Source organism: Pseudorasbora parva, chromosome 23 (genome assembly GCF_024679245.1).
Source record: "Pseudorasbora parva isolate DD20220531a chromosome 23, ASM2467924v1, whole genome shotgun sequence".
Classification (NCBI taxonomy): Eukaryota; Metazoa; Chordata; class Actinopteri; order Cypriniformes; family Gobionidae; genus Pseudorasbora; species Pseudorasbora parva.
The window spans coordinates 13148974-13163116 of NC_090194.1; the positions used below are offsets into that span (position 1 = coordinate 13148974).

General features: G+C 39.8%; 1 protein-coding gene across 2 annotated transcripts; it reads right to left on the reverse strand.

The window, feature by feature from the left end:
* Nucleotides 1–207: 207 nt before the first annotated feature.
* On the reverse strand, nucleotides 208–13722 carry slc20a1b (solute carrier family 20 member 1b). Of its 2 annotated transcripts, none has more exons than XM_067433719.1 (11): nucleotides 13427–13722; nucleotides 11247–11995; nucleotides 10997–11137; nucleotides 10795–10880; nucleotides 10583–10679; nucleotides 5431–5550; nucleotides 3375–3599; nucleotides 2732–3278; nucleotides 2453–2638; nucleotides 2263–2347; nucleotides 208–2149 (listed from the first exon to the last, which is right to left on the reverse strand). In XM_067433719.1, exons 2-11 carry the CDS (start codon nucleotides 11593–11595, stop codon nucleotides 1994–1996), a joined length of 1992 nt encoding a protein of 663 aa, XP_067289820.1. In that variant the 5' UTR covers nucleotides 11596–11995; nucleotides 13427–13722; the 3' UTR covers nucleotides 208–1993. The 2 variants fall into 2 exon arrangements, with proteins under 2 accessions (XP_067289820.1, XP_067289819.1); XM_067433718.1 differs by having other exon boundaries at nucleotides 2732–3281.
* Between the last annotated feature and the right edge of the window lie 421 nt (nucleotides 13723–14143).

Consider the following 14143-nt stretch of genomic DNA (forward strand, 5'->3'; position numbering starts at 1 on the left):
AGTCCGAATTTTGAAAGAAAAAGTCCATAATATTTTAAAGTTTTATCCTCTGGTGGAAAACAAGCTTCCATACTTTTGAATCCTACTATGGGAGGAAATTTAAAAATGTATTAGCATATTTGATAAAATTATATGTATTGTAATAGTGATAGATAAATTTGGCAGGAGCACTCATTCATTGGCGAAATTAAAATAAACAGGCAAAGATTTTGATAATCAAAAAGACATTTTATTCTTTCATCCCCAAAGCGCAATGGACAAAATAAAACATTTTTTTTCCCTCTTTGGTAATAAAAAAAAGAAAAAGAATATCCTTAAGGCAACTACAGCAACTATGCACGGTCTAAATGTGTTGAGATCATAACCTAATAACCACTCGGCCATGCAGATCCTCACCTCCAGGAAAGAAATGTGGGGATCTTTCTACACCACTGCTACCTTCAGACCAAACCCTCATTTAACACCACTGTCCCACACCTAATTAATAGGGCTAGTCATTTGTGTTGCTGTAGAGGTTGCTACAGCAACCCAGTGTATATAGGCTACACATGTTTGTATTGGTATACATTCCTCTGAAGTACTACGGAAGTAGGTCTACGAGAAGGCTAGAGCAGTTGAGCTACACCATCCGACTAGATGCCATTAAGCACCAGTGGTCTCAAATTAAGTAAACTTCATTCACTTCACCAACGTTAAAGTCACTGTGTCTGATATGAAGCACCACAGCAAAGCATACTGTAATACACTCATAGGGAAAGAGGTTCATTGGTTGTTTTTAAACATTAAGAGGTTCATTTTCGCAGGGGACTTGTAAAATATAACTAAATTTTCCAGTGAAGGATTTTTCTGCCCCTGGGCAGCATTAAACTGGTAAAACAGGAGTTTGGGCATCTTATAAACACTTCATCCAACAGCCATGGTGACAACACAAAGGGCCATAATCCACCGTATGGAGGCCAATTGTCTACAGCAAACATTTGAGGAACACGAGTCACCAGTAGCATACTAACTACAGCTGTGCATTCTGTGCTTTAAGGAAAAGCTGAATCTTTACAGAAGCTACTGAGATGTAACCTGCAAGTACAGGTTGGTCCGTTAGTTATTTGACGCTGGGCAAAGCAGAGCAAATTAACAGATCAATTACAGTGGTGCAAAATGCCAAGAAGAGTTTGATGTTCCGTAACCCATTAATAAAGAGGACTAAAGAATGATAACAGAATGGCTGGACTATAAATGTTTCTGGAGACTGCTTAGTTCACCAAGAGGCCCGTTTTGAAGTGTAACCTACAAAAGATCTAAAAATAAAAAGACATCTTGAAAAGGACACTGAAATTGTATTAAGGAACATGATGTGAGCAACCAATTTTCTTTGTAAAATCAACTCACAAGACTCCTCAAAATGTGAGCGTCATAAGGCTCTATTTGTGAGTTATGCCAGGCCTGCTTAAGAATAAGTGGAAAAATCATGCTTACAAAATTTATAGAAGGAAAACAGAACTAAATTGCTCTTCCCGAAATTCTTCACAGAAAACCCACTTTTCTAAGGAACTCATATGAGAAAAATAATGAAAAATGCATGTCAAATGAAGGCTAATACTGCATTGTATTTGTTCTTTTACCTTAAAAAAAAACCTTTAGTTATGTACATAATTACAATTAAAAAAACAAGAACATGGTGATTTGACATATGTACAAGAGGGAATTTAAATGGCAACCATTTAGTTATGAAGACATTTTCTTCCCTGGCCTATGGCATGTGACCTGGTGCATGCAATGCACACAAATCATTCAATACAGGCTAAAAATGATGCAACCAAGAATCACAGGCTCTGTGATGGGCCTTTTTCATCCCCCACTCATCACGAGGATGACAGGAGGGAGGAAATTAGAGAGAGACAGAGAAGGGAAGGTTGAGACATGCCCTCCACCTCTCTCTGGGGATTCTGGTTCATCCTTGAGAGCAGAGCGGGAGGCAGTGAGGACTTTTATGGCCTCACAGAATGACGTAGGTGAACAGGGCCATAATGGCGGCACTGATAAGGCCAGAGATGGGCACAGTGACAAACCAGGCCATGAAGATATTTCTGAACAGCCGCCAGTCCACTGCCTTCCTGGAGCGCAGCCAGCCAACAGACACCACTGACCCAACCTGAATATAAAAAAAATTATACACCCTCAATAACAAGTTATCAAACACATTCAAATAGTCTCCGCCTAGGACTTGCTTTGCATCAATATGTTTTGCATACAAGCCCATTTTACCTTGCAGTGCGTGGTGGAAACTGGAAGACCGATGTTGGAAGCGACCACAACAGTGACGGCTGAGGCAAGCTCAATGCTGAAACCACTGAAATTAAACAAAGTATAGTTTAGGGAAGTCTGCCAATTGGGAGGTTTTGCTCAGGTTACAGCAGGTGCTTTCTAATATTACAACATGGGCATGTGTTTATACCTAGAAGGGGTGATAGGGGTTAGGTCCTTGCCCATGGTCTGTATGACTCTACGGCCCCAGACCCACAGACCGACACAGATGCCAACTCCTCCATACAGCAGCAACCAGATTGGAGTTGCTGCATTTGATATAACAGACCCACTCTCATAGACCAGCCACAGAGCAACCAGGGGACCAATTGCATTACTGAAAGCAAGAGATGATACAGTCTCAAATATTGTTTTTAAAAATCTGTAAACATAGTTTTAAGCACTGTACAGTTCAATACATCTGCATTACCTGACATCATTTCCTCCGTGAGCAAAGGAGCCAAAACAGGCAGTGAGAATTTGCAGGAACTGGAAGAGCATTGACACCTCAGGTCTGTCAGCATCGGCTCTATCCTCCTCCAAAGAGCTACGGCTGCTCCCAGCATCATCGTCAACAATCTCCAAAGTGACCTCACCCTCACCAAGGCCTTCAGGTGCACCACTCTCTGCCACTGCATTACAGTAACTCGTGTAGCTGTCCATGCGGACACGCTTCCTCTCCTGGGTGCTGGCTTTTTCCTTGTCTCCATCTTCAGGAGCATGGAACTCAGATTCTTTGTGCTTTATGTCTCCGTACATACCGATTATGGCCATAGTGTAGGAGGTGTAGCTGTTGTTGCGGCGGATGGGCCGGTCGCCACCTTCCCCCATGCAGTCTCCCACTTTTGCCAGATGGAGTTTGTGCAGCAGGTCCTTGTAGAGGCCGGAGTCCTTGTGAACTGTGTGGTACTGAGAGTAACCGTTGCTAGGAATGTGACTGGGGCCGTTGGTGAATTGAACGTGGGCCGTCCTCGGAGCTGCTGAAGACAGAATAAAGTCACATGATTAATCATCAACAAAAGTATTTGTCATGATGGACATGGAATGTGGGAAATCTTGCCCTACAGACTTACCATTGCCCGTCTCTGACTCTTTGCAGTCCTTTTGATCTGCGTCATCTGAATCCCCAATGTCAAAGGTGACCCTGCGCTCCTCAGAAGGAGGTGGGGAAGAGGGGGTGTTAGAGGACAGGGCACTGGACTCCTCAGGGACAGGTTTCAGGATGGGATTATGAGCTTCATGCAGCTCCCTCTTCTCCATCAGAGGACTCTCAGAGGGACTGGAAGACTTTATTTTAGCTGTATATCAAACAAGATAGATTAAAGAATTACTTGCTCAAATTTTTTGCTTTGAAATTACATTATTGTATTACATTACAGTAAAACTTAATATGTTGTTATTATTAAGTCACATTTTTGTTCATTTGCATTAATTGATTTTTTTTTTAGTTATGTTTTTCCTCAATTTCAACAGACCACTTAACACTTCCTTGTGGTACCTTGGGGATCCCTGGACCCTTAAAAAACTATTCTAATATTTATTATAAATAGCAATAAACTTGCATACTATTAATCTTAATCTACCTATCAATATTTTAAAATTGACATTGGGTAAAATAAATTAAGAGCCAAGTTTGAGATATTTGAGGGTTGAGGGCTTTATGAAATAAATGCAAACATTTAACAATTTTTCAAATAATGAATTGTATTAAAATAATGAACAAATAAATTAATAATTAAGTAAAGATTAATCTAATCAATCATTTGTGACAAGTAAAAAGGCTGGTAAGCACTTTAGCCACTGGCAATTCACATGAGCGCTCGATTCTAAACTTAAGAGGCAAACACTCTTGTTTGCTTAAATAGTCACTATAACCCTACAATTCAAGGACAGTCTGACATAACTCTGTCCATCGTCCACTGATCTGCTGAGTGGTGACAATGCACATGTATTGCATTTTAGTAGCAAAATCCACCTTAAATTGTAGCCATACACCTTAGCCCAACGAGACTGAGCTACTTCCGCCAACTGGACCACGGCTATTCCAGTTGACTAGCCAATTAGTGGATCACTATGACCCAATTAGGCTGTCAATTCTCAGCCTGAATATATATACATTGCTCTATATAGACAACACTAGATGACTTGGTTTGTTTATGTTGAACCACATTACAACAAACAGATTGCATTGGTCTAAAGCTGGTTTTTCTTGAAAATCCAGTTGGTGTTAGAATGTTTTGTGTGATTTTGTCTGTTATGTAATTTGAGGATTAGAAAACATTGCCATCAAATTTCTGTTACTGTAAACTGTAATTGAGATCAGAGCAGTTTCGATGTATGCTTAATACAGTCTTTTTCAACTTTAGCTGTATGAAAGGAAAGTCTTGGGATCAACACATTTTAAAAACAATTTTATGTACTTGACATGCAGTTAAGCCACAGAAACATTCTTGAGTAAGGTAATAAATGTCAATACAGTATAGTAGTTACAACACATAGCAAAAACTAACTCAATAAAACTGCTCACAAACCAATTCTGCTTAAATTCAGTACTTTTCCACTGCATGTGCAAGGAGACACATGCTTTTTACACCAAGAAAATCCAGAGTTGACATCTTAACTTGTATTGACCCCAGAACATTCCTTTAAAGAGTATATCGTCTTTCTAAGTGACTGATTAAAACTGCTGTCCACTGCCAGAATCTTTAATCTGTAGGGTATTATCCTCACAAACACCTGGTGCTAGGCCTAAGGCTAATAAATCTGCCATGACAGATTGCTATCAAGACTTTTATAGGGCCTGAAAATGTCTGATTTACAGTGTGTACATATTTAAATTAAAAAAAACAACTAAATCACAATCCCCATACAATCTTAAATGATTGTATGGTGGTTATTGGCTCTTCAAAAGTTGATGTTTTGTTAAATCTTCAAATACTGAGTCTAATGAAAACTCTTGAGGCACCCAAACCCACTTAATATTTTCAGAAGTCTACTTGGCATCTGTTAAGCTGGCCAATTGTGCAGTGGAAGTGACAGTGTGCAACCAGATATAACCCTGATCTATTGAGACTGATAACAATGATTTTATTATTTTCAAGGTTAGAATAAACAAAAATGGATACTTACATTCAATCTTCTTCTTGAGCCGAGGGCAGACAACAAACCAAACAAAGATGCCAGTGACCAGGCCAAAGCCGATAGAAATGAGCGGCACTGCCCACCATTGCAGCTTATCGAATCCCAGCACTGTAGTCCCATCATTCACGAGGGGAAAAGGACCAAATGGGTGTCGAGGGAGAAAAGGGAAGGAAAGGAAATGTGCTTTTGAGACAACAGGCAGCATGTGCTACCAACAACACAAACAGCATTACGGAATAGACAGGAACATTGTGGAGTCCTGGTTGTTAGTTATGTTGATGGAGTGGAATACTAATAAGATTTGCATAGTGGATTCACTGCATCCAAAATTAGCCCTTTCTAAAGAAATTAAATGCATATTCAGAGAATAATACTTAGGCCACTGTAACTTTCAGTTAGACAACTTATGAATAGATTAAGAAATGTAATTGATCAAATTGTTTAGGAGGCCTTAGAAACGCAAACCAGAACAACCACTGCAACCAAGTGTCAAATATCCTTGTTGTATTCAGAATGAAAGTAGCCTGATTTGCAGCCGAACTTAGCCCCGCCCACAACATTTGAGATCGGACACTTCGGTTTGTGCCTAAACTATGCCCGAACAGGAGCTCCTCGGATCAATCAAATTGTTAGTGCATGCTTTATACAACGATGAAGCAATCAAATTATTAGTGCGAGATTTATACGATGATTGACAGATGATCAACAGTAACGTAAATCAGCCACATCAGAGCATTTGGGTTGAATTTGTTCTAATCCTAAACAGAGAACTTGTTCGTATATGCATTTAGCTTTACTATTTCTCTCAAAAATGATGATCATGTTGGTAAGTTCTCTGTGTATCCTTAAAGTATTTTTTACAACACCGGCAAAGATCGTTTACACTTATCTTCTATTTCTTCGAGCATGATTAAATGTGGAGACGAAAGAAAAAAACAACAACTCCGATTTGGAGTTGAGGTTAACTAAAAGACTGCATAGCCTCATGACCCAGCTAGGCAATTATTGAAACATTATTAGTTTAGCTGCATTAGCTTATACTTTATATTTTATTCCAAATGTGATCAATGTTTGCAAAAATACTAGATGTGTTGGGGGATTTAACATGAAATTTTAATTATATTCTGCTGTAAAGAACAAAAATACTTTAAATAAGATATGTTCATTTTGCTGAAGGAGATTCAAAGTCTCTAAACTTATCCAAATTTCCCAGTGCTACACTTCACTCAACATAAGTCACTTGCTCCATCGCTCTGATTGGTTGTAGGTCTATTGAGTGCAGACATCTTTTTCTGGTTCAGTTGAAATGCCCAAATAATCACAGCCCAGCGTAGCAGTATCAGACTCATATTCTGACTAAAACTGAGTATGATGATGTCTGGCTAGAATACAAGCACATGGCTTGTCCTTTTACATAACACTTAAGGTTAGAGTGCAAACAGCAGCAAAATATTGCAGTGACAAGACAGCGCACAAGGCTACCGTACAATGTTGAACAAATGTGGGTGCCTTAAAAGGATACTGCGGCAACACATCACCCCCCACCTCATTGGGAGGACAAGTGGGGAAAAAATGTGACCACTCCTGCAGAAAGGTTATATCTGAGCCAAGACTGCGGTGGTAGCTGCAGTAATAAAGAATGCGTGCTGCATGTTCAAGGAAGAGAGCTGGCTGAGCAAGTCGGCCATTAACAAAATTCCCCATGGGGTGTCCAGAACCACAGACAATGAAATGTGTCAGCAAAAGTTCATGGGACCAAAAATGGTATTGGACAAATTTAGAGCAAGACTTATCCAAATTCGATGGAAAAATGGCTTTGGTTGGAGCAGGGTTGTTAAAAATAAACAGAAAGAGAGGTTGAGAGGTTGAGAGATAAGGGGACAGGGAGCAATGGGGCATACATTCCCGTGCCTTGCCACATGCACGTACTACTGCAGGACGCTGCAGGGCATGCCGTGCCGTTGTGTCCTTTGGTTATGCAACTCCGGTTCAATCTCAGGAGACACGATTCAAAGAGAAGAGCCACAATCTTTAAAGAGTGCACTGAGGTACATAAGAGAGGGACAGCTGAACTTTCTAACACTAAAGATTTCACAGCATCTAAAGGGACAGAACAGGTGTGGCCAGCAGAGGGGGTGAATGACGGAAATAAGAGAAAGGCCAAGGAATGGGGCACAGTTATCACTTATGGCCCGCTGGCACAGTTCCTGCTCAATGTGTGAGAAATGCAGCCCTGTGCACATGGGTTAGGCTGGGAACGCATTCATGCTTGCATCAACGTAGTTTGACAAACAATCTCCCACAAAAGGGGAGTAGCCAGACCACAACCATGCAGTGGGATGAATGAATGGAAGTGGATTCATTTCCTGCTTTACCTCACAATAAAATCTGCTATCCCATGGCCTTTATTACACAATAACACGGGTTGTTTTTCCAGACACGTTCAAGCCCTAAACCTCATCCTGGTGACACGCTGATTGGTTTGAGTCACTGTGGGCGGGGCATTGGCATTTATGCCAATTACGCAATTGTGGTCTTGACTGCAAAACTGTTGCTAAAGTTATACGCATTTTTTGATTATTAACAGACAACATGAAATACTTATGGTGTAATGATATTCTAACTTTGTAGCACTACCAAAATTTTGTTTTGTGGTGTTTTTTTTTTTTTACCCATGCCACCAAGTCTGGCACCTGCAAAGGAATCTGGTGCTTCAAACTAAATGTTATTTTTGACTCCGTAAACTGTTTTGAGTCATGCAGTCAAGTCTGGCCAAATATAAAAACATTCCATTTAAAATCCACAAAGTCTGTTATTGCTGTTTTTTTGTGTTTGCTTTACATCCCCATGACAACCAAAACACCCCACTGTCTGTTTTTCCAAAGAGGAAGCAGACCGGAAAACAAGCATAGACGTACTGTGGGCGGGAGGGTGTAGCCAATCATTATGGCCCTCACTATTAAAATTAAGAATATGAGTAATACAAAATAAGGTCTGAATATAATACACAACTAATAAATCTAAAAATATTTTAAAGCATTATACACTTTGTTGCAGAGAAAATTAGGCATAATACACTAAACGACTGAGGATCATACACCCCTAAGGGTTTATTCAAAATTTTCTTAAGAAAAATTGTAAGGAATTCATAGGGATGCACCTACAGACAATTCTTGAGTTCTCAGACAATTTTTTTTCTTAAGAAAATGGCATGCTTTGGTTATTGGCTCTTATTTTTAGTCTTGATGGGAGTTCGGCACTCTGTGCTATATTTTTAATAAGGTCACTATTGGTGTCATTTTTGTAACTTTGCTACTCAATTTCGATTCAGCAAAATGTCACAATCAGATTTACTGATTAACTGTTGACTGATCAATGGTTAACATTACTATCTGACTTTTAGCAACTAGTTGCGACTCTTTCGGATTGTAAATTGGGACAAAAGTTATGTAGTTTTCTATACTTTAAGTAGAGAAATTGAGAACTAGCCAACTACTTAATAAGGGAAAATTCAAACAAATACAACAATTAATTGCCTAGTACACCTACTTCACTATCAAATGCTGAGGGCTGCTGGCATTAAAAACATGTGATCTGATGTGTCATCTGTATTTTGCATGGGGAGAACTTTCCAGGCACTGTGGTTGCTGAATGACCATGTCTGTGTGCTGAAATTGGGGGTGGGTATTGCAAGATTAACAAAAGTTGAGGCACCATGTTAGGAAAAGGGGATTTATTAGAAAAGGACCAGTAATGTTAGAATTACCCAATTCAATTAAACCCAAATTAGTTTGAATGGGTTTCACCTTTTGTACAGTATGAGTTGGAATGTGTCATACCCTCATACTGCACAAACAGTTCAAATAAAACCAGAAGAACAGGGAGTTCCAAGTACCAGTGCAAACACACCGCTTCAAGGAAACTCCACCTAGTCCCTGACTGAATTTTTACAGGGCATGTGTGTCTCCCTTTAGCACCCTTCAGAACATAAAGGAGGTTGATCAACAATTCATGACATGCTGCATGTCTCTCAACCCCCCAGACGAGTGCTGGTATTTTCCTGTCCTGTGAGAAGTTCTGGAATAACTGAACCTGAGTGAACTGCCTTAAACAGGTTGAGAGTGGGAGGAGTTAGGGACTGTGTAGTGTGATCTGCTGCGTTTAGAGCTAATCCAACAGCAGATGACATGACGAAGTCATTAAGTATGGCTAAAGATCAAGATAAGCCCAAAATGGCTCTGTTACTATGTTGACCCGTTTTGTGAGTTAGACAGAGAGGATACATGTCCTTGTCCTGATGCGTTCAGACAACTCACATGACGTGTCAGCTGATGAATTTGGCTTAAGCAAAACCTTATTCTAACTGAGTCAGAGTCCTGAAGTGACATTGCAATTATTAAGTAGGCTCTAGAGGACAGGCTTTTAATTTTGAGACACTTAAAATGAAACTTAATCTTATTCTAATATTTGAGTACTTAACTCAGATACTTTCTTCTAAAAGCACACTGGCATCTCATAACTAACTTGTAAAAGACTTGTAAAACTAACTTGTATAGACTTGATGTATTAGGGTGTCTAAGGCAGAATGTATGTGCTGCTATGTGCATGTGTGTATGCTGCACCTTGTTGTGCCTATGTAAAGAGCGCTTGCCTGGAGTGCACATGTGTACACACTCCTAGGCTGCATATCACGTCATACTCTGGCCTGTAGCCTTCATTTAATGGCCCAGGCCAGTTGACTTCTTGAATTGTTGAGCCCTGTTGGTAAAAGGAAACAAAAAGGAGCAAGAATTGCTCATTTAATAAGGTTTCAATTTGAAAGGTAAAATTATTCAGAGCTCAACAGTTAACAGCACCCAAAAACTTAGTGCTTTCTCTACTGAGGCTGATCGTTCTTTCTGATGGATGTGAATTCTTTATTCCACCGTTTTTTCTACTATGATGGAGAAGGAAAAAACACTGACTGAGGTCATGAATACAGACACCACATGTCCATGTCATGAGTGTTCCACTGAGTTTTCCTGTGCCCACTGGTTAAATAAGCTTTGCCTTTTGAACTGTAAACACAGTCTGGCAGAGTCTGGACACTTGATTAGGCTGTTAATGGGCATGAAAAGGGCATAAATACAGCCATACTTACAAGGTGCTCCAGTAAACATTACGGAGAACAGGTTGATTCCCATTGTAACAGCGTAGAAGAATGGCAGGGCCCTTAGACCATTGGGCACTGGATCCTTCTGCAAAGGACAAAATACAGACTCTTAGCCAACACCCAACCTTGGTGTGATATCATATCATATTCTAAAATCAAGTAACTCATTAAGACCAAATTGATAAGATCATTTTATTTACCTTTTGTAAGATGAACATGCGAACAAAGTAGAATAGAATGGCAGACATGATGCCAGAAAGGACAGGTGAGAGGAACCACGAAGCAACTGTAAAGGAAAAAAAAGAATTAAAAGTAAACTAATACACCTCCAATTTCTTGACAACCGTTAATCATAGAAGCTCAATGACAAATTAATTGTCTTTTTGAATGCAGCTGACTTACCAATTCTAAGAATTTCCAGCCATTTGACTCCCTGCTGACCTTTGGCGACCAGTGAAAAGCCAATGGTAGCTCCCACGATGCAATGGGTCCCAGAAATAGGAAGCTTCAGAAAAGAAGCAGCCAACTGCCACACAGCAGAGCCTGATGAGTGGTGGGGGGGAAAGTACATTCAAAAGAGAAACCTCCAACTGTGTGTATAAAAAAACAGTAATAATAATATAAATGAACAAGCACTTCATAAGCTACTCACCAAACATAGCACTGACTGAGCCAGCCATCAACACATGCTCTGAGCCGTTGTACATGGTCACGTCGATAATGCCTTTGCGGATGGTCTCGCTGACCTTGGCTCCAAGCAGCACAGAACCCAGCGTCTCAAAGATAGTAGCAAGAATACAGGCCTGCCTAAGAGTAACTACACCTGAACCCACTGCCGTACCAAACGAGTTGGCGACATCATTAGCACCCACTGAAAAGGCCAGGACAAACGCTATGATAAAGCCTACAATCAGGAGCCATAGATAATCTGACGTATTGACATGAGCAAACCCAGCAAGGGTGCTCATAATCGTTATCGTGGCCAGAGTTGTCGATACCATTGTGCGCAGATGGTTTTCAAGTTATACTGGAAAAAAATGTTTTACTTCACAATCTTGCAGGTAGAGAACCAAATATTTATAAATAATTCAAGCAGCAGCACACTAATTGTTTCCCCAGAAAATTGAGGTACTATTGTTTCTAAATCTGTTTTCTGCCTCAGACCTACCTTCACCCTTTACTAAACCAGCAAAAATCAAAGCAATCCAGATACCGGAGATAGAATCTGCACTGCTCTGCTCTAAACTGATATATAACGTTAAGGGAGAGGGTGGAGTGAGGGCCTATTGCTATCCTCTGAATAGACTAGATCCGTTACGGTTTGTTTTGGCTTGGGCAATTAGGCAGACAGAGCGGACATCCATTGTGCAACAGACACGATGGGTGAATGGTAGCTCATTCCTGGAAAAAAAGAGGAGAAAGTGGGAAGGTTCCCATGTTAGTGTTATGCAACAATTTCACTGCAGAGGGGGCAGAACTTAGACATAAATCTAACTATATTATTACACACTAAAGCAGTATTAGCAGTACTTTATTTTCCAGAGAGAGGAGCTGAGCTGTACGTCTCTAGCAAACGCTTTCACCATACATAAAAGTGGGCGCATCGAGAACAGACAGAATAACTACACACATGGTCATACAACAAAAACCTGTATTTAAAAATACACTTATACATCTACATGGTATCTAAATATGCATTAACTAAACCCAATGTCCATATATAACCCTAGAACACATAAGGGTCAATTTTTTTAAATGAGATGTATACATCATCTGAAAGATGAATAAACAAGTTTCTATTGATGTATGGTTAGTTATGATATGACAATATTTGGCAGAAACAACTACTTGGAAATCTTTCAGTTAAATCTGTGATTCTGGCATAAAAGGGAGAAAAAACGATAACTGTGACTCATACAATTATGTATTGTTGACTATTGCCACACATATACTCGTGCAACTTATGACTGGTTTTATGGTCCAGGATCACAATGGCTTTATCACGACACTCATCGAGTCAAAAAAAAAGTAATAAAATGCATCAACGAAAAGCCACTCTGACATGTTTGTTTTACAAGCCCGGGAAGGCACTAACGGTCACTTTGATTAATATTTTAAGCAATGTGACAACAAACAGACACTTGCATTCATTAAGCTGCCAGTGCATTCGTGTCATGTGGCTTTCCAGCAAATTCCTGCAATGCAGCCTTTATTGGCAAAGAAAACGCAGAATATAAAATGATGAAATGCGTCTGACTGGCACTTGTGGGGCTGTTTCAACCAGTTCTCCCCGCTCGCGCTAGACACGCACTTCCTCGCTAACGTTAGCTTAAGGAAACAAATTTCTTACGAACACTTCGTCAGTTTTTAAATCGGTATAGATTCGATGATGTCAACATGTAAATGAAATGGTACACTACTTGAGCATGTGGTATGGCTTTTTAGGCTAACAAGGCGACATTCGTCTTTTCTGTGCGAGCCGGGTGTCCTTTCCGCACTACACGTGTCGTCATTCATTCACACCCGCTAACAGCTAATATGACGTTATAAATCATAAATACTTTGTTAAACACATACCAAAATAACCACGAAAGAAATATTGTATACACATAAACAACACATATCAGTGACACCATATTATTTACTAATCGTAAAGAGTCGTGTGATTTTTTTCCCCCACATTCGACCACCGCGAGTCAGCTGACAAAGCCACGAGCTCGCGCTCATTCTAACCGTTCACAAAATAGCAAAGAAAAAACGTCGACAAAGAAAGTACGACAATTACCATTCAGTACTAACTATAATAAGATAAAATATATAGGTTTTACTTACCACTCAAAAGATATTGTCGATAAAAATCGATTTAGATATTTTTGACACAGTAGCCCGCCCAGTCAACTTCCCGTAGACGCTTTCCGCGCGCGCGGGGTAAGAATGAATAAATGCTCTCGCTCTTTCTTAAGCTCTAACGTCAGGTGAATGGAGTAAATTCAGATCTTAAAGAGGCAAATAAGACGCTGCTGGTTGTTCTGAGTCCTTGGTTAAATAAAAAAATTCCCAATAAACCGCTTTTAGCCGGCTTCAGAAGATGAGTTCCTGCTTGTCCACGCAAGACATATATCATCGGATTGTGAGGGCGGGGCTGTCTCTTCGGTTGATGGTGGCTGGCGTCAAACAATAAGCCCCGCCCTCTGACCTTATATGGCGATGTAGGCAAAAAAACGAGTATTTACCTTTTTACAGTATTTACGTAACCTTAGACTGTTCAACCATTACTACTACTCTGTAAATTTATAATCTGGAAAATGGCTGGATACTGATTTTGCATTTCAAATAAAGGGATATTCAACATCTACTCTACAAATATTTTGCTTTAGATGTTTTTACAGATGCTGGAAAACAATGTGCTTTTATAAATCTATTAAAAGTATTTGTTTGTTTAAGGCCTGACTTCACAGATGGTTTTTATAAACGTGTCTTAGAAAAAAAACATACTGATGATGTTATTCTTGAGACAAAACATGGCTCTGGCATGTTTTAAGATGACAG